The sequence below is a fragment of the Hemicordylus capensis genome, chromosome 15 (assembly GCF_027244095.1).
Source record: "Hemicordylus capensis ecotype Gifberg chromosome 15, rHemCap1.1.pri, whole genome shotgun sequence".
Lineage (NCBI taxonomy): Eukaryota > Metazoa > Chordata > Lepidosauria > Squamata > Cordylidae > Hemicordylus > Hemicordylus capensis.
The window spans coordinates 14,962,310-14,982,505 of record NC_069671.1 but is presented as its reverse complement, the minus strand read 5'-3'; the positions used below and the strand labels follow the sequence as shown (position 1 = coordinate 14,982,505).

At 48.9% G+C, this 20,196-nt stretch overlaps 1 protein-coding gene across 5 annotated transcripts in view; it reads left to right on the top strand.

Annotated features, from left to right (window-relative positions):
- The window catches only part of HECTD4 (HECT domain E3 ubiquitin protein ligase 4), an 89,206-nt gene that overhangs the window by 15,124 nt on the left and 53,886 nt on the right, over positions 1-20,196 (top strand). For all 5 annotated transcript variants that reach the window (XM_053279589.1, XM_053279588.1, XM_053279586.1 and 2 more), the window contains exons 3-13: positions 236-325; positions 640-770; positions 2,035-2,143; positions 3,300-3,438; positions 6,682-6,852; positions 7,369-7,561; positions 8,184-8,345; positions 9,375-9,488; positions 14,719-14,859; positions 16,398-16,630; positions 17,505-17,650. In XM_053279589.1, the coding sequence (XP_053135564.1) occupies positions 236-325; positions 640-770; positions 2,035-2,143; positions 3,300-3,438; positions 6,682-6,852; positions 7,369-7,561; positions 8,184-8,345; positions 9,375-9,488; positions 14,719-14,859; positions 16,398-16,630; positions 17,505-17,650 (1,629 nt within the window). The remainder of the gene's footprint in view (positions 1-235; positions 326-639; positions 771-2,034; positions 2,144-3,299; positions 3,439-6,681; positions 6,853-7,368; positions 7,562-8,183; positions 8,346-9,374; positions 9,489-14,718; positions 14,860-16,397; positions 16,631-17,504; positions 17,651-20,196) is intronic.

The window sequence follows — 20,196 nt, the reverse complement described above, 5'->3', positions numbered from 1 at the left end:
AATTCAAGTCATACTAGGCTCTTGTTGGTTTCTGTGAAGTGAAGTTGAAGTGCCCTCGAAGGAGAGGTGCTCCCGTATGTGCATGAAGATGCTTTCAGAAAGATGTCTCCAGGCTTTGAGTCAGCTCTGAATTTGCTTGAGGTTTAAAAGAAAAGAAAAAATGCTGCTCTCTGGTTGGCATTGCATGATGTTTCCCAGGAGTGACCGCTGCTTTGTCTTTTGGCTCTTTCCCTAGGGGATCGCTGAAAACCTTTGTTCACACAGTACACCTTTTACAGAAGCAAACCGATTTGGGGTCCCTGCCTGTGGCCGACGTGTTATACAGGTAGGAGGGTTCTGAAGCCATGTTGCTACAGATCAAATGCTAGACTTAAAACATGCTCACACAGCATTGTCGAGATGTTTCAGTCATATTGGACAGTCTGAAAAGATGAGGGTGAATAATGAGAAAAGCCAAGCTCACAGCTGTTCTTCATGGCCAATTACAACCCTGAAGTAGACTAGTAGTTGTCATGGTTCACCCTATCATTGCGGATAATTTGAATGTTTTCATATGAATTATCTGCCTATCTGTGGCTACGTATTTCCATCCACAGAAATATACTTCTTTCTCTACCTTCCTCTGTCTGCACTTTCCAGGTTGCTGCTTTTGGAAGGAGGCCCTGGGTCGCCCTCTTGTTTGCTGGGGGGCAAACACATGGTCTCCTGGGGGTTCGAAGACATGTTGCCAGCACCCGATGCCAATCCCGGCTCAGGCTCAGAAAATAAAGGTGAGGTTCTTCGTCTGAAGCAGCAGAAAACCAATTGGCAGCTGTCTGCTGACGTTTGCATTCAAATTGCCTAGCCTTTTCAATGCCTTAAGTCTGTTGTTACGAAACCAGTTACCAGCCCATGTCCAGGTCACCGCAGGTGTCCTGTGCAGAAGCTTCATTGCCCTGAAGGATGCATCATTCCTATGGGAAGAGAGAAAGCAGCCTCCAAAAAGGGACATAGAGCTATTCGTGTGTGTGTGTCAAATCCCAGCTTTGGGGAGACCAGGAGACCACTAGGTACAGGATTGTTATTTTCCAGTCTGCAGTATTAGAAATGTGATTATATGATGCATGTCATATCGAGAAGAGGAGAGCTCTCCTTGTGGTAATAAGCATGAATTGTCCCCTTAGTTAAGCAGGGTCTACCCTGGTTTGCATTCGAATGGGAGACTAGAAGTGTGAGCACTGTAAGATTCCCTTAAGAAATGGGACCACTCTGGTAAGAACACCTGCCTGCTTGCATGCAGAAGGTCTCAAGTTCCCTCCCTGGCAGCATCTCCAAGATAGGGCTGAGCAGCTTCCTGTGTTCCTTTGTTCCATGTATGGTGGAAGTGGCCATATTGTTCCTTACTGTGTAAGTAGAAACTAGTTTGCTCACTGGAAATTAGTTTGACAAGTATATGTTTGTTCCTTAGGCTGTGCTAGCTTTTCAGAATAGTGTTCAAACCTTTGCCTTCCTGTTGTCCCTTTATGCCTGGAGCACCCTTATCCCAGGACACCTGTGTGATGCCTTCTCTCTTGCTTCCTTCAGATCCTGCCTCAAAACCCAATTCTATCCCCTTCGTCTGTCTGGTCTCTCCTGCACTGAATTATAGATTGTAAGCTCTTCAGAGCAGAGACCTGCCCTTTACTGCTCTGTAAAGTGTTACTTACATAAAGCAGGGCCCCCACATGCTGTATGTGTCACTGGATGGCTTTAGCCACGGAGCAACTGACTACTTGCCCGAAAGAGCTATTGCAACTTGCCCCGGCAGAATGGCTAACTGGAAGCAGGAGAGCCCGCAAATATAGTTGCTTACAGGAGAAATAAGAGCAAATTGGTCCAGTAGTCTGGCCAAGGGTGTGGGCGACCAAGTACGCTCCAGGCAGGCCATTTCTGGACAAGATAGAAGAATTCCTTGCATATTGTCCTGCTAGGGAGGTTCCACCCCTGCCCCCCAGTATTGTGATTTTGCTACCTGAGCAAAAGTCTCCTCCTCTTCTCATTCCCTTCCTGTTCCAGATGCAGACTTGGGACGCTGTCTCGCGGCAGACGGACTTTATCTTTATACAACCAACTCAGTTGGCCGGGGAATAAGCAAATTAGGATCTGGATTGCACGGGACCTTACGGTAAGCCACCCTGCCATTGAATCCTCAATGTATGTTGTCAGTTCTTGCCACTGGCTTTTAAAAATGTCGGGTAGCAAAATGATTTGAGAGCGATGCCTACAGTAACTGTGTTCCCTCTGAGAGCAGAGTGCTGGAACTGGCTCATGAGTGTGCGGCTTCTACAGTTTTTGAACTTTGCATATTGCTTTGTTCCCGTTTCTTGTGGCTTTTTAGTTTTGAAACTAGTTTAAACACTTTTAAAAAAAACTGATTTACTAAGCTTTACATGGTTGATAGGCAGCATTATGGAGTTTCCCTGTTATGATTGGAGAGTTCCCAAATTCCCCCCCTAAGGCTACGAATGGTGGTGGTAGCAGCAGCAGCAGGTAGGTCTGTCTCTTCCTCGGCCGTGTTCACATTCCCTTTGAAGAAGGTTGCTGCACCCTGGAGATTCCATCAGGCATTCCTGATTTTTATCTCCTGTATTCCAAAATGTATCTCATCGGAGAATTGCCAAGGCAGATGCAAGCCCACTTTGCTACTGCTTGAAGCATCAAAGGCCTTTCCTCTGAAAAGTCCATCTTCCTGCTCCCATTAACCCTTATTTCATTGCATGTCATTTGGAGATCAAGTTGGCTTATTAAGCACTGGGCTGAAGGGACAGGATGCAGCCGCCTGGCTGAAATCATCATCATCAACCTATTTATTTGTTAGCTGACTCATAAGAAATACACAACATTAAAACATGAGATAAAATCCACACAACACATTACATCATAACAGACCAAAAACACAAGGAGGGGGGACAAAATACAATACAAAACAAATTTTAAAACATTTTTTAAAAAATCAGTTACAATCAGATCCAAAATTTAAAATTTTTAAAAGACCTGAGTGAACAAAAAGGTCTTTACTTGGCATCTAAAAGAACAAAGTGATGAAGCCAGATGAACCTTACTGGGGAGACTATTCCATAGATGGGGTGCAACCACTGAAAAGGCCCTCTCCCTAGTAACCTTCTCTCTAGGTCTGGTCAGCACCTGGATGGGAGACTAGTTTCCTGGGAATTCTGTGGATGCCGCCTTGAGTTCCGTGGTGGCAAAATGGCAGGGTATACATGTAACACATCACAATGAAGGTGCGCCACGGCTGAAGTGTTGTTCTGTTTTCCTTCCAGAGGTTTTGTGTACTGTCGCAATGAGGAGTTGGAGTCCGGCTGGGTCGCGTTTGGGAATGGCCGGCTTCTTCACCGGCCCGTCTCTTTTGACAACAAACCTCATTCCCTTTTCCAAGTCATTGACCAGAATACCCTTCAGGTAACAGATGGGGGGGAAATGTATTCCATTTCATAGTGGAGTCGTCATTGATCATACGGCTCAGCCAAATATTTGACGTCATGTTGGTTGGCTCTTTGCTTAGAGGTGGCCATCTTGAACCATTTGTAGCAGTGATCAAGAGGGGGCCACTTTGGCAAAAAAAAACCCCAAAACTTTTCCATGTAAGAGCCACTTGCTGCTGAGCTGGCCTTCACACATCTGCACTTCTCAGTGCTGGGAGGGCCCTTTAAGAGAGATGGGGCCCTCTCTTAAGAGCTCTAGGAGGAAAGCGCTGGGAAGGACTACACTTCCCAGCATTCCATGCATGCCTTTCAGGGGCTCGAGAGGGCTCTGCTTCTCTTAAAGGAGTCCATAGGCACTGGGCAAAGTGCAGCACTGCACAGTGGGCATGGTCACCTCTGCATGGTGGTGGGTGACTGGACAGAGTATCCAGCTGTGGCCGAAGCTTCACACAGGCCCGGTGAACAATTAGTAGGATTGGTGGGGTCCACCACTGGCTCCCGGGCCTTACCGTGAAGAACACTGATTTATACAGATCCTTGTGGAATTGTCTGTGATGTTTTGAGATCACCACACGAATCATGCTGTAGAGCTGATGATGATAACGACTTACTTTATATGGCCACCCCGTAACAGATGGATGACAAACGAACATTTTGGTAGCACATCAACTGGAAATGATTGTCATCATTGTGCCCGCAACAGATTCAGTTCCTACTTCAGTTTAAAAAGCAAAGGCAAAAGTAACTGCATGAAGCCTTCATGGCCTTCTGAAGGGACGCATGTGCTTCTTGCCAACATGCAAGGTTTATTAACACTAACATATTTTTACATATTTTTATACCGCCCAAAACTTACGTCTCTTTAATTAGGCAATGGTAGTTTCTGTCTTGCAGGCAGGCAGCTGCCCTCCTCAACAGAGCCGAAGCCAGTAGGGCTCTCCACTCTTGAGTCCTCAGATGTTGCTACTGGGAGTGACGAAATTCGGAGACTTGAGATTGGGAACCCTTGGTACCTGGTTGCTGTGTAGGGTCCAGTCGCCAGACTCGCCACACTAAACTTCTCCCACCCCTGCTTACCAGGCCCGTCTGGGACTCGGGCAGGGATTTTTCCACCTGCCTCCTGCTTTTCTTCTTGCTCCTTCCTTTCCATCCCCAAGGCAATGGCTTCTCAGTTCCCTCTGAGGCAAAGGGAGTCACTTCTGGAGGACTGTTGACAAAGCTGCATGGTGGGGAGGGTGCGGATAGTGCCCTAAGAAGTGAAGACGGCTCAAGAGTCCACTGGCTTTAGGGTTGCCACATTCTGGCTTTCCAAATCCAGGTGCCTAATTTGCATATTGTGTACACTGGCTTGAAAATGATTTTTGAGCAGACTAGTGACTGCACATTTTGCTCCATAACTCCGCTTCTACTAAGACTAGAGCTTAGCTTCTTCTTCTTCTTCTTCTTTTTAAATTAAAGCTGAAATCCAGGTGAATCTGGGTGGGCTAAGCAATCTGGGTGAGATGCTTAAAATCCAGGTGAAACCCAGAATTTGGGGGGGCATGGCAACTCTAGCTGGCTTGCAGAAACGTGTTTCAGAGCGACTGATCCATTCGCTTTTCTGGCTGTTTCCTTTGGGCGGTGTGTTTCAGAAAACAAGTTTAAAAGACTCGGGTGTGCTTGTTCTTCTGTAGAGCTTCTTTATTCAGCAGTTTGAAAGCTTTCCTGCATTCTGCCTTGAGGTGTAGAAACATGATTTGGCTCCTAAGTGAGGGACGGGGGGAATTCTGCCTTGTGTATTATGTCGGTGGCAGTCTCTCTTTGAAGGATTGGGAATGCAGTTGTGAGAGCATCTGTGGATCAGCAAAAATATTGCCTGCCAGCTGTACCTGTGACTCATGGCCCCGATCCAAGACTTGCTCATAGGCAAATAAGTGATTTGCATGAAGTGTAGCAACTGCTGTGAATGCATAATACCTTGGGGAACGTCGTTATTCCAGAGGAGACATTAAATACTCGTTTTGCCATTGATGTGCGGCAAGTCTAGGATGATGGGGCAGATGACTCCAGAAGGTGGGGAGACCAGTGCTTATTTGCCTTGTACTGTGTTCGGACTGCACTTCTAACTGCACTTGGAGCTTTACTCTTAGAAGATGGCGACTGTGCTGGCCAGAGTGTCAGAGGCATTTCCAGGAAGCCGGTCAATAATTTCTTACATATTGGTAGAGCATCTTTTCCCCCACTGCTGGTTTTAAGTTTCGCTTTGCATCAATAGCTCAAATGGTGACCACGCTGCTGTTCATGAGATGTGGAAATGGTCTTAAGCCCACTCAGGCCATCGGTCCAGTCCTGGCTGGGAAAGGCTCTCTGGGGTCTCGGGCAGAGGGAAGCTGGGACCCTCTGCTTACAAAGCACACGCTCTGCCACTTAGCTGTGGCCCCTCCCTGTTTGAGAAAAGAAGAGTGGAATTGCACGTTGGCGGAGAAAGGACCAGAATGAGAGCGTGTCCTTTTATGGGTATTGATAGAAGGACTCCTGTACACTCTTCACATTGCCGAACGTTTGGTCAGAATGAGTTTGCACTTCCCGAGGGCTTTTGCTTCCAACGGCTTCAGCAAACTGCCTGAACAAAGGAAGTCAGACCTGCATGTAGCTTGCACCTTTTAAAAACCAGAGCTACATCGGAAGTGTATTTATTCAGGAGTCCTCCGCAGTATCTGCAGCTGCCCTGAGTGTTCTGGAGGGGCGGGGTGTAAATATTTTAAATGAGTTGAATGAAGTGAGCATGGATCTGAATGCGGCAACCAAGGCCCCGCCAGCCACGGAATCGCTCCATCTGTCGTGGCTGCACTTGCAGAGCCCGGTGCTCATCACGTGAGCCAGTCATAGGAACATAGGAAGCTGCCATCTACTGAGTCAGACCCTTGGTCTGCCTAGCTCAGGATTGTCTTCACGGACTGGCAGCGGCTTCTCCAAGGTTGCAGGCAGGAATCTCTCTCAGCCTTCTCTTGGAGATGCTGCCAGGGAGGGAACTTGGAACCTAGATGCTCTTCCCAGAGCGGCTCCATCCCCTGAGGGGAATATCTTCCAGTGCTCACACTTCTAGTCTCCCATTCATATGCAGCCCTGCTTAGCTAAGGGGACAAGTCCTACTTGCTCCCACCAGACCAGCTCTCCTCCTCCTCCAGTCAACCTCTGTGTCCCTTCTCCTCTCCCCTCCTGCCTCTGTGTCGCACCGCAGGTGTGTCAGCTTGTCCCGATGCCAGCGGACCACTTTCCGGTCGGCAGCACCATGACCACTGTGCACCTCTCTTCAGATGGCACCTACTTCTACTGGATCTGGTCTCCTGCAAGCTTGAATGAAAAGACCCCCAAGGGACACTCGGTCTTCATGGATGTCTTTGAGCTCACGGTAAGTGAGGCGCTGGGCAGGCGCGGCGCTTGTGTGGCTCCCGCTAGCTGTGCCCTTCCAGGCGGCAAAACGCTTTCCCTGCCAGCCCTTGTTGTGTCTCTCTTGGCTCCCAGGGTCTCGATGTAATACGTTGGGGCTCCTGCCTCTCGAAAGCCTTTTCAAGGCAGCACACGGAAAGTTGACATCTTCTCTTTGTTTAAGCACTGCGTTAAATCTTCTTTTTAGTGTGTGCGCCTCGTCCGTTTGGCTTCTTTTCAACAGGCAGGTTTTCACATTTAATAAACAAATGTCTAGAGCCAACGTCCTTCTGGGGATGGATGAGGGGGTGGCTGTGCTACACTGGAGAGTTAAAGTTATTTTGGATCTGGACCCTGACCCATTGGCACTCATAAGTGTGGGTTCTGCACCTGCACAGACCATTCGGGCAGAATTCATTCACTCCTCGAGGCACCAATAACCAGCGTCCGCATGTGCTCCACGTCTGTCGGGTAAGCAGCCTGTTTTTTGTTTGACTAGGTGGAAAATGGCACCTGCGCCGCCAAAGCCCTCCAGGAGCGCATCATCCTCATGAGGAAAGAGGGGGACTCGGCCAAGAGCATCAACGAGATGCTCCTGAGCAGGCTGTCCCGGTACCGAGCCTCCCCCTCCGCAACCCTGGCGGCGCTGACTGGCTCCACCATCTCCAATACGCTGAAAGAGGACCAAGCAGGTGAGCAGCTCGTAGCAAGAGCGTTGCACGTCTTTTTGTACTGGCAGACAGAGCCCGGTCCGTAGAGCCTCGCTTCTCTCATCGTGTGGGGCGCCACACCCCAAGGGCATCTCCTGCCCATCCCTTTGAAAGTGTGCCCATGAGGGATTGTGGCTCAAAAGGGCCTGGCGTTATCAAACCAAAGGGGGTCCATCTGATCGAGCATCCTGCTCTCTGCTGTAGCCCATCAGATGCTTCGGGCAAGCCGACATGAAAGCCATAGCCCTCTGTTTGCTCCCTGCCAATTGGCATTCAGTGGTATACTGCCTCTGAATGTGGAGGTTTCGTTCAGCCACTGATAGTCTCGTCCACTGTGAAATTGCCTAATCCCCATTTCAAGCCATCCAAGCTTGTAGGCGTCACCCTAGGCTTGCAAAGGATAGACGGATGGACTGCTCCCTTTCTTAAAATCGTGTATGTTGTCACTGTTTGTCGGTCTCTCAACATCCACTTGCCCGCACACCCCAAGGTTGCAACCTGTAACTGCTTTATTTTATCTCCAAAACGTGGCCTTCTGGGTTTTCGTTTTAATGAGGAAACAGAGTCCCTTTGCGTCTCACACTTTCCACCCGGTCTTTCCCAGCTGCGAACACAAGTTGTGGCCTGCCTCTTAAAATGCTCCGCAAGACTCCGATATATACGTGCGGGACGTATTTGGTGATGCTAGTCCCACCCCCAGGCGGCTCCGGCAGCTCTGCCACACGGTCGCTCTTTGGTGGAACCAGCGGGTTGTCGTCCTTGAAAAGTAAGCGCTCTCCAGCCTACCTGCTTGCCTGCCTGCCTGTCTCCCTCCCTCCTGTGTCGCTGGCATTAGAAACTGGCAAAGTTCTGCTGTTTGCCATTTCACTCAGTCCTGGCTGAGTCTGCATCATTGCCTTGCCCTATTATTGTCTTTGTCTTCTTTCTGTTGTTGTCTTTGTCTTCTTTCTGTTGTTGTCTTTGTCTTCTTTCTATTATATCATGGTTTTCTGTTCCCTGTCTGCTCCCAATGAAGGTGCTTCCTCTCTCGGCTTATTTCACCGTAGTTTGTTGGCTTGTGCCTGTGCCCTGAAATATGTCCAGAGCACAGCGCTTTGGGCCAGACTGGATAGACAAATGGCGCTGGCTTATATCAAGTCAGACCCTTGGTCCATCTAGCTCTGGATTGTCTGCACAGACTGGCAGCAGCTCTGGAGGGTTTCAGACAGGGGTTTTCCCCAGGCCTACCTGGAGGTGCTGCCAGGGTTTGAACATACAGAGCAAGAGCTGCGCTATTGAGAGATGGCTCTCCCCCAAAGGAAAGGTTTGGGTCAGCCCTTTACTTTGGGGGTCGTGGAAGTGATGCAGCTGCAAGGCAACATGTTTCTGTAGCACCTGCCTGATGGGCCCTGTGGGCTTCTAGCCTCCAGTAGGGAGGGGAGGGGCTCAGGATTGCCCGTGAGCAGCGGAGATGGGAAGAGGAAAGACAATGGAGGCCTGTACTGAGCAAGAGGAGCATTCCTTAGAAGTGGGCAAGGGTGGCCATGCCTGCGAGCACACGCAGAGGGGGGCTGCTCCAGGCTGAAAGGTGTGGCTTCCATAGAGAGGTTCTCAGGACCGCTCACCTTACTTATTATTAGTTTTATTTATTTGATTTATATACCGCCCTTCCAAAATGGCTCAGGGCGATTTAAGCCAGTGCCTTAGCAGTTGTGCCCTGCTTCTGTGTAATGAATCAACTCTCCTGGGCACGGTGCATAATTCTGAGGAACACATGACTTCTTGAAGGACTGACTGGAGGCTCTTTGTTCTAAAGTTCTGGCGTCAAGTTTGGTGTACAACATCTCGGATGGGCAGTTTGCAAGCCGAGCGGATCTCATGGACGCTGCTGGGAGCTCGCTGGGACGTGGCGCCCTTGTTCCTGGCCTAGGTAAGGGATGGACCTGCGCTTCCGAGACCCACTTCTCGTGTCAACGGTGGGGCCTTATGTCCCCAAGTATGGTTCACGCCAGGCAGAAACCTGCTTGCTTTACATCACTAAACTGCCGACCACACCTTTTTTGCAAGCAAGTAATCTGCCAGTGGGAAGCAAATGAAATGTAGAATAAGGAGTTAATTGCAAATAAGTTTACACGTAGCATTTGAAATGGTATAATGAATCTGAACCTTGAGTGTCAGAGTCCCCTTCTTAGACACAAAGGAATACACGAGGAGGAGAATGGAGTCCACTCCCTCCCTCAAGAGGCACATAGGAAGACAGGAAGCTACCATATACTGAGTCAGACCATTGGTCCGTCTAGCTCAGTATTGTCTACACAGACTGGCAGCAGCTCCTCCATGGTTACAGGCAGGAGTCTCTCTCAGCCCTGTCTTGGGGATGCTGCCAGGGAGGGAACTTGGAACCTTCTGCATGCAAGCATGCAGGCGCTCTTCCCAGAGCGGCTCCTTTCTCTTACAGTGTTCACATGTAGTCTCTCATTCCAGTGCAAACTAGGGTAGACCCTTCTTAGCAAAGTTCATGCATACCACAAGACCAGCTCTCCTCGCCTTACCTTGCTCTGTTCTTGCTTTAAGCAGCTTTCTCCCTGCCTAACCTATGATGGAGTGAGTCTCGGGCATTTCACTAATTTGTCCCCAAAGGAAGGAACATGCAGGCTGCAATCTTCGAAAGCCTTTGTAGCAATTGTCTGTAAGAGCTCTGGCTTTCAGGAGATGGCAAGGAACCTTTCCTTAGCCCTTAAGAACCTAAGAACAGCCCTGCTGGATTAAGTCCCCCAAGGACTATCTAGTCCAGCCTCCTGTTTCCCACAGTGGCCCACCAGATGCCTCTGGGAAGCCCACAGGCAAGAGATGAAGGCCTGCCCTCTCTCCTGCTCCTGCTCCCCTGCAAGTGGTATTCTGTTTTTTGATTTCATTACCCTGAATAGATTGGTATCATCTGCAAATTTAGCCACCTCGCTGCTTACCCCAGCTTCTAGATCATTTATGAATAAATTAAAAAGCACAGGTCCCCGGCGGACCCCACTTCTTACTATTCTCCATTGTGAAAACTGTCCATTTATTCCTACCCTCTCTTTCCTGTCCTTCAACCAGTTACCAATCCACACATGAGCCTGTCCCCTTTTCCCATGACAGCAAAGTTTGCTCAGGAGCCTTTGATGAGGAATTTTATCCAAAGCTTTTTGAAAGTCCAAGTATACTGTGGCAACTGGATTACCTTGATCCACATGCCAGGTGACATTCTCAAAGTACTCCAAGAGTTTACTTAGGGAAGACTTACCCTTGCAGAAGCCATGCTGGTTCTTCTTCAGTAAACTCTGTTCTTCTATGTGTTTAACAATGTTATCCTTATTGTTAGCTGCCTAGAGGTGTACATATCAGGTGGAATAAAAATATGATAAATAAATAAAATAAATTAAGTATGCTTTCCATCAACTTACTGGGGACAACATTAAGCTAAACAACCTGAAGTTTCCTGGATCCCTTTTTTAGAATCAGTGTTACGTTGGCTACTTTCCAGTCCTCTGGTACAGAGCCCAGTCGTAGGGACAACTTATATATTTTTGCTAAGAGATCATCAATTTCACATTCGGACGGATGTCATCTGGCTTTGGCAATTTTATTAATTTAGTTATTTAAGACAGTTTGGAACATCATCTCTTAATCACTTCTATTTTATAGTTGTTCTTCTGCTTTATAGAAGAACTTCTATACAGTATTCAGTTCTTCGGCATCCATCCCTGAGAAGCTCAGTTCAGGGGTGGGTATACGCTCAGTATCCTCTGTCATGAAGAAACTCATTCATCTTCTCTGCAGTCTCAATATCCTCTTTAATAATCCTTTTCACTCCCTCGTCTTAACAGTCCAACCACTCCCCTGGCAGGTTTCATGCTTCTGATGGCTTTTATTGATGCTTTTAGCTACATATTCCTCTGACTCTCGTTTTACATCCCTTATTGTCTCCTTGCATTTCTTTTGCTAGAGTTTGTGTTCCTTCATGTTCTCTTCATTTGGGCAGGACTTCCATTTTCTGAAGGAAGCCTTCTTCCCCTTTACTCTGCTTGTTAGTCTCCTCCTGGAAGGACGTACCTTTCGTCCTTTTGGGTATACATCCCCCTAACTGAGCTTCTGGTATTGTGGTTTTAAATAGACTCCATGCTTTCTGGAGCATTTTGACCCTTTCAGCTTTCTTTTTACTAGTCCTCTTATTTTTGAGAAGTTTCCTCTTCTGAAGTCAAGAGCGGTCTGTGTTGGACTTCTTTGGCAATGCTCCACTCGCATCTGTGCTAAATTGGATCGCCCTATGGTCACTGTTCCCTAATGGCTCCACAGCACGGACATTTCACACCAGGTCCTGATCACCACTCAGGATGAAGTCCAAGGTCGCCTTCTCTCTGGTCAGTTGCATGACCAACTGCTCTAAAGCACAGTCATTAATTACATCTAGAAATGTGGCCTCTTCATCATTACCTGCATATGAATTGACCTAGTCTATGTGAAGGTAATTGAAGCCACCCATTATTACCGGTCCTTCTCTGCTGCTGTAGTCCAAGCGCGTCTCACGTGTGGGTTATGCGATCCCATGTGACTCCAAAAGGCAGGACTATGCTAATTAGGATAAGCTTCTTAAGGCTGGGAGGAGCAAACCCTCCTCAGTTCTTTTTGTCCTGCAAGGCTCTCAGGCAGCCTTTTCCTCAGCTTTCAGTTTCAACCTACTTTCGGTTTTGGTTTTTCCTCCTGGCTTTTCCTCCCTGCTCCTTCCCCCTCTGATTGTTTACTCCCTTCCCCCCCCCACCCCCCGCCTCTGCCTCTTTCCCCTCCTCTGCTGCATGGAAAGGGCTGGCAGGGTACTCCATAAATGAGTCCCAAGAAGGAGATCACAGCACAGCCCGCTGAGGGCCCTCCAAACAGTCGCAAACCCACCCTGGAGGCCTTGTTCGCCGTCATGCTTGGCTTCCACCCACAGCTCCCTGCAACATGCAGCCACTGCCAGTCAGCTGTTTGGCGGTGTTCAGGAGCAAGCAGAGCCTCCAGCTGCCATTGGGGAGGGTGGGGAAGCAGCCCAAGCAACGGCTCCTTGGCCACTTCCCGCCCCCCCCAACCCAGCTTCCCCTGCTGACCACCAGCAAAGACAGCGTGCCCACTACCCCCACACGCCCATTGAGGTCTCGCGGAAGGCAGAGTGGGCCCGATTCCGCTGGCAATTGTGTCCTCCTCCAGCCAGAAGGCCCCAAAGAGGACACTGCTGGCAAGAACTGGGGCATCATTAGAGGGAACAGGAGCGGGCCCAGCAGCCTCAAAACAAACAGCACCTCGTACAGTGGTGACCAGGAGCTTGGCTATAGCAGTGCTTACTGACCAGGTGAGCTCAGCCCAAGTTGGGCCTACTGAAATTTCTACCCCTCCCACCCTGTGCCCCTCAAGTTCATCTAGTCCTGACACAAAATGCTCCCTCAGACCAGCCGTTAGCTCAGTTACCGGGGGACATGCCACCTGCCTGGGGTTCATGGTTCGAGGACTTGTTGGTAAGTTCACCCTTCCATGTCTCTTAGGATGATATTTTGCCTTCCTTTTGCCCTAAGCCGGTTCACCTGGCAGAGAAGGCCTGGCACAAGCTTGATGTCTGTAGATGTCTTAAGGTATACATTAAGCGGACAAAGCACATTAGAACTCCAGAGTCCCTCTTTATTTCGTTCTTTCCTCGTTCTGTGGGCCAGCCTGTCACATCTGCCACCATAGCCAGGTGATTAAAGGCATGCATAGTGTTGGCCTACGGATCAGACTCTCTTTTTTTCTTTTTACTGATTCGGCCACGTGACCTGCGTATCTTTATAGTTCTGCAGTATACTACCGGGAAACTTATCCCATGTGTGGTTTTTTGGACACGTTTGTTTCCTATTTATGTAGAAGTTTTCCTTCCTTGAGGTACTTGTGGTCTCTTGGCTCAAAAGAACTGAGGAGGGTTTGCTCCCCCCAGCCTTAAAAAGCTTATCCTAATTAGCATGGTCCTGCCTTTTAGAGTCAGATGGGATCGCATAACCCACATGTGAAGACGCCCTTGGACTCGGCAGTAAGAAGGAGGCTTCACAGTGTGTAACCAGTGCTCCAGTCTCGCTTTGATGCCTCCGTTTCCTTCTTCAGCTCTAGGTCACTCTCAGTGTTTTGATCAGGAGGGTGATAGCACGTCCCTACTAATGCATTTCCTTTCAGGCTTTGTATGATCACCCACAACGTTTCTGCAAAGGAGGACTCCGGTCCTCCTAGGGTTCCTAGTTGGTTGGATTCTATTCCCCCTTGAACATACAACGTTCCTCCACTCCTCCCTGTAGAGTTTATATCCAGGGATAACCATGGATATAACCGGCTCTTACTGTTCCACCTGGTTTCCTTTATGCCCACCGTGTCTTTGTTTTCCTTAACAACCAAGCACTCCCGCTCGTCTTGACTCAGCTGCTGAGGTCTTGTTCGTGTAATATTTATGCCCTGCTTTTCTTTGCTAAAGAGAACCAAAGTACGTGCTGAGATTTTTAAAAAACACCAAACAATACAACAATATCAAGATAACCATATCAAGATAGTCTACAACAGTATAAGGATATAAACAATATATCTAGCAATAAAGAGAAGAACAAAAATCATTAAAAAAACAAAAATCAGGAAACTGTCAGCACTCAAGGTCTCCAGATGGTGCAGATCATGGGGAGTATAGAGAAGGGATGAGGGATTCTACCCCAACAGTAGTCATGCAGAGACACGGGAGTTGTGACAATTCTAAACCCAAGAGCATCTGTGAATTTCCATGAAGTTTTTCACACCCAGCTTCTAGTTCGCAGCGCCTCTGGAATGGAGGTGTGTGTTCACATATCGGCCAAATTTACCCCGAAGTCCCTGCTCTCAGGGAGCACTTTACACACGATTCGAGGTTTTTTTATTGCGCTTTGAGTGTGGCCCGATTTATATCTGGGATTTTAAAAGTCCACTTTTTCGCGTCATATTTGGGGGGCAGCTTTGAACTTGCAGTAAAGCTTCACAGCAAACCTGCGTTAAAGCCTGCTGTCTGGGAAAGCTCCATGGGTCTCCACTTGTTTTGAATCACAGGCCGTTTCTGATCAAGGGAGCCATGTCTCTTTTTAAAAACTATCATGATGATTATGATTCAGGTGCCTGCTACGACGCTATGAATAACATGATCTGGACGTGCTCTAACGACTATATCGATCAGTGGTGCAACCCTGGGAACCAGGCCTTCCATTACGTCTGCCAGAGGCTTGGAGTCAGCCATATAATTACGGAGCCAAAAGGTGAGCGGGCAATCGGCAGTTGGCACTCTGTACAAAGCAAGCGTGTGTGAAATGTGAGATGGGCAGCAGCCAAGGTAAGTGAGGGTTGCCTGCGAGCTCAAGCGCACCTTGCCGAGAGAACCAGCAGGGCAGAGCTGCACCTCCAGACAAGGCTGACTTGGGTATGTGTCTATAGTATGGAACATCTTTTGATCAGAGGGAAAGAAAATAATCAGGGCGTTTGAAGTTCTGCTGCTTTAGAAGTTGCGGGCTGTGGGACTCTGGGGTTGCTCCTTAGAATTCTTGGGGAACTGCACCGAAGGGAAGCGGCTGAACATTGCAGCCGCAGGAGGCAGGCGCTTGAAAGGAATGCAAATGTGAGCAGTGGGATATTTTGACATTGGTATAATCTTTCAAAATGGTGTGACTTCTACGATTGATATATTAGGATTGGTTACACACTTCTATCCCATCCTTCCTACAAGGAGCTTTGGGTGGTGTACAAGGTTCTCCCCTCCCCAACCAAAGTTGGTGACTCTATTTTATTTTTAATTTATCTATTTCACTTATATTCTGTTCTTACCCTTTGCTCTTCCTCCAAGGAGCCCAGAAAGGTGTACATGGTTATGTTTCTCCTCACAACAGCCCTGTGAGGTAGGTTAGGCTGAGAGATCCATGACTGGCCCAGAGGCACCCCATGAGTTTCATAGCTGAACTCCCTGGTTCCATGGCAAAAGGGAAAGGAAATGGCCAGTGAATGAGGTTTTTCATAGCCACGAACAACCATCTCTCTCTCTCTCTCATATATGGTGACCTTGTGGCCACCAAACCCAGTCTCCATGTCTTTCTCCTGTACGCATGGAGCTGTTGTACATGGCCTGACCACTAGTCCACCCAGCCATCTAGCTAGCATTCTTCCAGCTGACCATGCATCTCCAGGACTCAGGCAAGGGTGTCTCCCAGCTTCCTAGCATCCTTTAACACGGGAGTTCTCAAACTTAGGTTCCCCTGATGTTATTGGACTACAACTCCTATCGTCCCCAGGCGCAGTGGCCAAAGGGGAGCTGTCGATCAGCAGCATCTGGGGACCCAGATTTGAGAGCTCCTGCTCTTAACTGGGGATGTTGGCGATTGAACCTGGAGCCGCTTTTGGCATGCCAAGCAGATGCTCTACCTCTGAGCTGTGGCCCCTCCCAGTCCTTGCCACAAGTTCAAGACTTGTCTGAAAATCTGACTTTCAAATGTAGGCGGAGTAAACAGCTCTACAGAGAATTGGACGGTTTGCATTAGACTAGGCATAAAATAATGGGACAGGGTATGTAAACCCTTGGGGAAGGGCCGTAGTTCAGTGGGAGAGCCCTGCTTTGGATCTGGGAGGTCCCCGGAATCCTAGAGAAGCCGCTGCCAGTCCGTGAAGATGACCCTGCGCTAGATGGACCACACGTCTGGCTCTGTGTAAGGGAGGTTTGCGTGTTCAGAACCCTTTACCTTGGAAAAGCACCCTGAACATTCATATGAAACTTGATTGGTTTTTATGGGGTTTCTTTCTCCCTTTCTAGGAGATGCCATAACCACAAATGAGGTTATCAACCAATTATTGCACCATGTTGGTGCCATGTGTATCCATCAGCTCAACCTGCTTGCAGCAAGTAACAATCTTCCCATTACCAATTTCCTGGGTAAGCAGCACCCGATTGAAGCCCATCATCTCAGCAGCATCTGCGACATTATGGAGAAAGCCATGGTCAATGGGGACACCTGTATTATACGCTGCATCCTGGTGGTCTTCCAGGTAGGAGAGAGATGGGGGGTGTGTGTGTGTGTGTGTGTGTGTGTGTGTGCGCGCGCGTGCGCACGCACGCTTAAACAAGCAGTCCTGGAATCTCCAGTTGCTTATGCTCTAGGAACTCAAACGCTGGACTGCTGTAAAGCACTGTATGTGGGCTGCCCTTGGAAAGTAAAGACGGGTCATCTGCTTGGCATGCAGAAGGTCCCAGGTTTGATCCCTGGCAGCGTCTCTAGGAGGACTGGGAAAGATTCCTGTCTGAAATTTTGGAGAGCCGCTGCCAGTCTGTGTAGACCAGGCTTCCCCAACCTGTGGCCCTCCAGATGTTGATGAACTACAACTCCCAGCATACCCAGCCACAACTGAATTTGGTGGACCAGTGGTCTGACTCGGGATAAGGCAGCTTCCTATGTTCCTAAGTGTCCAGAAGCTTCAATTGGTCCAAATGTTTCCTCCAGATATTGTCTGGGGTGGGACAGGCAGAGCCTACATCTGGTCCTTTTGGATCTGCATTGGTCATCCGGGTATTTCTGGGCTCAATTCAAGGTTCCAGTTTTCAGCTTTCAAGCCCTAAATGGCACCTGGGATCCTGAAGGACCACCTTCCCCCATCAAGGGTGGGGGTGGGATTCTAATATGATGGGATTTCCTCTGTCTTGGGGTTCTTTTAGTTTTGGTTACAAGCCTCAAGCTGTTTGGATGAGTTGAGCTATAGAAAAAAAATATTTCTATGATTTTTCAATAAGTATTTGCTTATTACATTTATTACATTCAAATCAAATTACCGATGCGCTCTCTCTCTCTTTTAGTTGAAGCACTCACTTATTTGTAACCGACATCTCAACACAAGCATTTTCTTCCCCGACCGGTTGTTCTTGCAGGTGGTTTTTAAGTTTTTCTTCAGCCCCCAAACAGAGAAGAACCGTGACATTGTGAGACGCTCCGGCCTCTTGCTTTGGCAGTTGCTGATGGCACCAGCGGACCAGATCAGCCCAGAAATCCAGAAGGAGGTCTGTCTAGCAATCAGGTGGGTCATCTTCTCCCAGTGCAAGAAGGCAAATAATTCTCTGACCCTATTGGAGATCACGTGGGATAAGCCTTCTAAATTTCAAGTTAGTTTTACAAAGCAGCCATTCCGAGATTCACTGTAGTCATGTATAGCCCTTTCCAGTGGTGGATTAACTGAGAGGCAGAGCAGCCATTTGCCTACGGCGGCAAAATTTAAGGAGCAGCAAATTTTGCCACCCCTCTCTGTGAGCAGCAGCTGCTGCAGCACAGGTGGGGTGGGCGAGGAGAAACTCCCCCTCTTTTACCTTATTTTTAAAAAGGGCAAACCTATGGATGGCAAAAAGCTTAATCTGCCCCTGGCCCTTTCATCTTATTTAAACTGGTGCCGGTACACTGTTTTGATGGTAGTGGCTTTAAGATTTGTTGTAAGTCTCCTTGGGCAGTTTTTAAAAGGAAAGCCAAAGTATATGTATTGTAAATAAATGCCTAACTTAGCGCTGCCCTCTGAAATGACCAGGAGGTCTGGCTCACTTGGTCAGCTACACAGGAGGGTGTAGACAACTCTGACACTCCAGCTGTTGTTGAACTACAACTCCCATCCTCCCCAGCCACAATAAATTTTAGCTGGGGAAGGCTTGTGTGATCATAGGAACATAGGAAGCTGCCATATATGGAGTCAAACCATTGGTCTCTCTAGCTCAGGATTGTCTTCACAGACTGGCAGCGGCTTCTCCAAGGTTGCAGGCAGGAATCTCTCTCAGCCCTATCTTGGAGAAGCTGCCAAGGAGGGAACTTGGAACCTTCTGCTCTTCCCAGAGCGGCTCCATCCCCTGAGGGGAATATGTTCGGGTGCTCACACTTCTAGTCTCCCATTCATAAGCAACCAGGGCGGACCCTGCTTAGCTAAGGGGACAAGTCGTGCTTGCAACCCCAAGACCAGCTCTCCTCTGGGCTACAAGGCCATCAAGGGTGGCCAAACTGGGGTGACCCTGGTTGACTGTCACCAGCCTAAGGCATGACCCTGGGGCCTGCCGAAGAAGAGTTGGTGGCCTCAGCAGGCCCTTACCTGAAGCCAGCTGCGGCTTCCTGGTCTCTCCCCGGGCAGGCAATTGGTAGGGAGGTCCCACTACTTGGAAGCGGGGCAGCAGCAGCAGCATGCTGGCCGGTGCCCCAACAGAGGGAGGATTGGTTCAACCCACTCCAGAGCAAGAAAGGGGCCAGACTCCAAGCACCAGGAAGAAGCCCCCCAGGTGGGTGCCAGCTGGGAAGAAGGCAATCTGTGGCAAATGCAAGCCCCTGAGCCCAAGAGACGTGGAGAAGAAGTGACCTGGATGTGAAGCTGGTCTGTCGGAGGAGGCGGAGAGCTGGTCTTTTGGGGGCAAGTGTGGATTGCCCCCTTGGCTAAGCAGGGTCTGTCCTGGTTTGCATTGGGATGGGAGACTGCGTGTGTGAGCCTTGGAAGAAATTCCCCTTGGGAGATGCGGCTGCTCTGGGAAGAGTTGTGGTTCAACCGCAGCCTGCGTGCCAAGGCTGCCCACCCCGATACAGGATTTGGGAGGGAGCTTCCTGCCGTTTATTTCAAGGCAACGTGTTGAAGTTCTGGAGTTGATGCTGGGGAGGGCGCTGTTCTGGGTGGTGTGGGTGCCCCTTGTCCTTTGTGGCAGTCGGAGTTACTAGTTTGAGGATAGCCTCCACCTTTCCACCTGCCCCTTCTTTTGTCATTTTGCCGAGACAGAGGAAATCTTTCTGTGGCACTCTGCAGTTCTGCACTGCAATAACCAGATAACGGCCATCTCAAGGGCAAAGAACGCTGGTCTCAAATGTCCCGCTTGGAGCAGCAAATGGAACATGTTCCAAAACTTGAGAACAAAACCTTCGAGGGCAACCTGCCGGCCACTCTTTATGAGCTGCTGTCTTCTTGATCGGAAGCCATCCCCCCCCCCCCCCCGTCCTGTATTATTTTGCTACATATGCTGGTACTGGAAAATTATTAACCAGTTGGTGCATCGCATGACCAGATGACCTGGTCCTTTGAAAGTCGCAGGAGACATTTCGCCTAAATAGGCCAAGTGTAGAGTGAAGGCTTTTCATTAGAACAGAGCCAGCCATTGTGCTCCAGTGGCTGAATGCTGGACTTGGATTGGGGAGACCCACGTTTAGATCCCTTCTCAGCCGTGAATCTGCCGCCTGGCCTTGGGCAAGTCACAGCTACTCTGCCTTGTATCCTCTTCTGTGGGATGGGAGTGTTGGGAACCCACCTCACTGGGTGACTGGTGTGAAAGAGAAGGGCTGTAAAGTGCTTTTGGTTCTATGGAACATTTTTTAAAATACTAGGGGCAGCTTTCCAGCTAAAACATAAAGGTATATGTGGTATGGACCAGATTCCTTCGTCTTCAGTATGAAGAACAGCATTCTGCAAACAAAGGAGTTAAAAGATGCTGTGTATCTGTTCCTTTAACTGTAGAAGCAATGGCAGTATTGTATATTATTCTCCATCAAATGATGCCTGATCTGAGTCCTGAGAAAGGAAAAGGCTTCCTTTTGACAAAAAACCCTGCACTTCTT